We start from the raw sequence: 893 nt of genomic DNA, 5'->3' as shown, positions 1-893 counted from the left end.
CCTGCTTTTCATTTATTATCAATGTCTTTATAATTTTTTTCTTCATTATTTAGGGAGCGTTATATGAAGCCATCGTGGGAACTAGGAGTTGAGCCAAAGAAAAAATTAACAGAAGAGGAAATTACAGCCTTTGTACGATGTGTACAGACACCTGCAATGTTGGCAATGTTCTCTCACACCGGGACACATGATGCTGGTGTTGTATTCCATCGTCTCTCTCTCCTGCGACCTGAAATCGTCATACCACCACTACTAGAGCAGTGAGTATATTACTGAGGTGTCTGATGTAATGATGTCACTATATAATATATGTGGGTTTCGATTCCTCACCAATTGGTTGTGCAAATTGCACATGATTATTTTCCACAGTCATAATAAAAGATCTGAAAGAGCATGACATCAGTGAAGACATTGGCATATATGATTTTCAATAAAATTTTAGCAATATATGCTAAAATTCAAATATTCTAGTGTTTATGTCAATAAATATTGTAACCATCTTTTAGTTACAATGAAGTAGAGATGAGAACTTGAGTGAATCTTTAACTCAGGTTGTACTCCTCGCTGGAAACCACTACTGAGCCCCATCGATTGACAGCATCCCTAGAGTGTGTAGTGTGTGTGGCTCGGGCCATGGTCAAGGGTGGCAAGTATTATCCAGAGGGACAGAGGCATGTCATCCCACTGCTGCTTCAGACTCTGCCTGGAATTGACCCAAATGACATAAAGAAATGTATGGTAAGTAGCTGTGTTAATGACTGGGATTTGAACATGCAATGTAGTTTTTTGTTGATTTTACTTGGATTATTTATCATTCTATTAAATATCCAGTGTTGTGAGAGATATTTCATAAAAAATGATAGGTGTTAGTACTATTTTGCCCATGTCTTCAG

The 893-nt window shown here is 37.6% G+C and overlaps 1 protein-coding gene across 1 annotated transcript in view; it reads left to right on the top strand.

The window, feature by feature from the left end:
- Positions 1-893, top strand: part of LOC119594388 (proteasome activator complex subunit 4-like) — a gene marked incomplete in the record, with an annotated part of 28225 nt that overhangs the window by 15936 nt on the left and 11396 nt on the right. Inside the window, 2 exon segments of the mRNA XM_037943450.1 lie at positions 54-260; positions 552-738. Coding sequence (XP_037799378.1) covers positions 54-260; positions 552-738 — 394 coding nt within the window.

The sequence above is a fragment of the Penaeus monodon genome, chromosome 33, assembly GCF_015228065.2.
Source record: "Penaeus monodon isolate SGIC_2016 chromosome 33, NSTDA_Pmon_1, whole genome shotgun sequence".
Classification (NCBI taxonomy): Eukaryota; Metazoa; Arthropoda; class Malacostraca; order Decapoda; family Penaeidae; genus Penaeus; species Penaeus monodon.
This window is presented reverse-complemented; position numbering and strand designations above follow the sequence as displayed.